Here is a 1,359-nt window from a genome sequence, read left to right as displayed (position 1 = left end):
TGTGATGCTAAGAACAATTGGAGCTCTAGCTTTGTTGATGAAGATACATCAAGACATGTAGTGAAATTCATATATAATAAGAAAAATGTGAATGAAATTGTTGCTACCAAATCTTTAAAAAAACATTCAATTGAAAGTTTGGGAGAAAATAAAAAAAGAACTTTTAATATATTTTTTGAACATTACAAAGGAGATGAAAACAAAAAATCGTTGTATATGATTATCCAAGGGACAACAGGTACTAACAAGTCTCACTTGATTAGTGTTATTAAACAATCACTTTAAATTGACCCTCTTCCTCATAAGAGCCCATTGCTTCTTTTGGTCCCTATCGACATTGCAACATTCAACATATTTGCATAAACAATACACTCATCTCTTCATATACCAACAAGGAACTTCATTTATTTACAAGGGTCAATTTTTCTTACCTTACAAGAGGATATGAAACATGTTAAGTACATCCTTATTGATGAGATGAGTTTTATAGGGAGAAATTTGTTAACACATATTGATGCTCGACTTCGTCAAGATTTTCCTCATAATAAAGAAGTTCCTTTTGGAGGTATATCAATTATATTAGTTGGATATTTGGGACAACTACCTCCTATTATGGATAGACCTACATATGCATGTGAAGGTCATGCAAAATAATTATGGAATTTATTCACAACTGTTGTAACTCTTGATACAATATTCAGGCAAGATGGACAAAGCAATGATCAAATATGTTTTTTTCATCTATTAATGAACATTAGAGATGTGATTCCAACAATAGAAGACTGGAAATTACTAATGAAATGTACATATTCCAATTTGGATGCTTCAACAAAAGAGTCATTTAATAAGGCTATACATTTGTTTGCAAAAAATGATGATGTGAAAAATCACAATAAGCATTTCTTGATGTCCTTAAATCACTCTATTACACATAGTGTTGCTACAAGATCAGATACTAACCACCCCATTGAAGCAGATGAGGAAAATTTGGATAATGAGATCCTTCTTGGTGTTGGAGCTAGGGTTATGCTTACTTCAAATTTATGGACTAAACCAGGACTTGTTAATGGTTCTCTTGGAGTAATTCAATATATTGTGTATAATCTTGGAACAACACCACCTGATCCTCGAATATATGTTTTAGTAAAATTTGATAATTATGTTGGAGTTCCATGGGATGAACTATCCCCTCATACTGTTCCTATTATACCTATTGAAAGAGGTCATAATAGACAAATTCCATTGAGACTTGCTTGGGGATTAACAATTCATAAGTCCCAAGGATTGACACTAGAGAAGGAAACTATTAATATTGGAAGGATAAAGCGACAAGGTCTTACTTTTACAGCGATACCTTGA

At 32.2% G+C, this 1,359-nt stretch overlaps 1 protein-coding gene across 1 annotated transcript; it reads left to right on the top strand.

The window, feature by feature from the left end:
- The first annotated feature begins 795 nt into the window (after positions 1–795).
- LOC149261961 (uncharacterized) lies at positions 796–1,359 on the top strand. Its single transcript, XM_089372655.1, has one exon. The coding sequence runs from the start codon at positions 796–798 to the stop codon at positions 1,357–1,359; it is 564 nt and encodes a 187-aa protein (XP_089228781.1).

This window comes from Pinus tabuliformis, chromosome 6 (assembly GCF_031772625.1).
Source record: "Pinus tabuliformis cultivar Carrire ecotype Pingquan chromosome 6, CPIR1, whole genome shotgun sequence".
Lineage (NCBI taxonomy): Eukaryota > Viridiplantae > Streptophyta > Pinopsida > Pinales > Pinaceae > Pinus > Pinus tabuliformis.
Note: the sequence above shows the minus strand (reverse complement) of the source record. Positions and strands in the feature narration are given on the sequence as shown.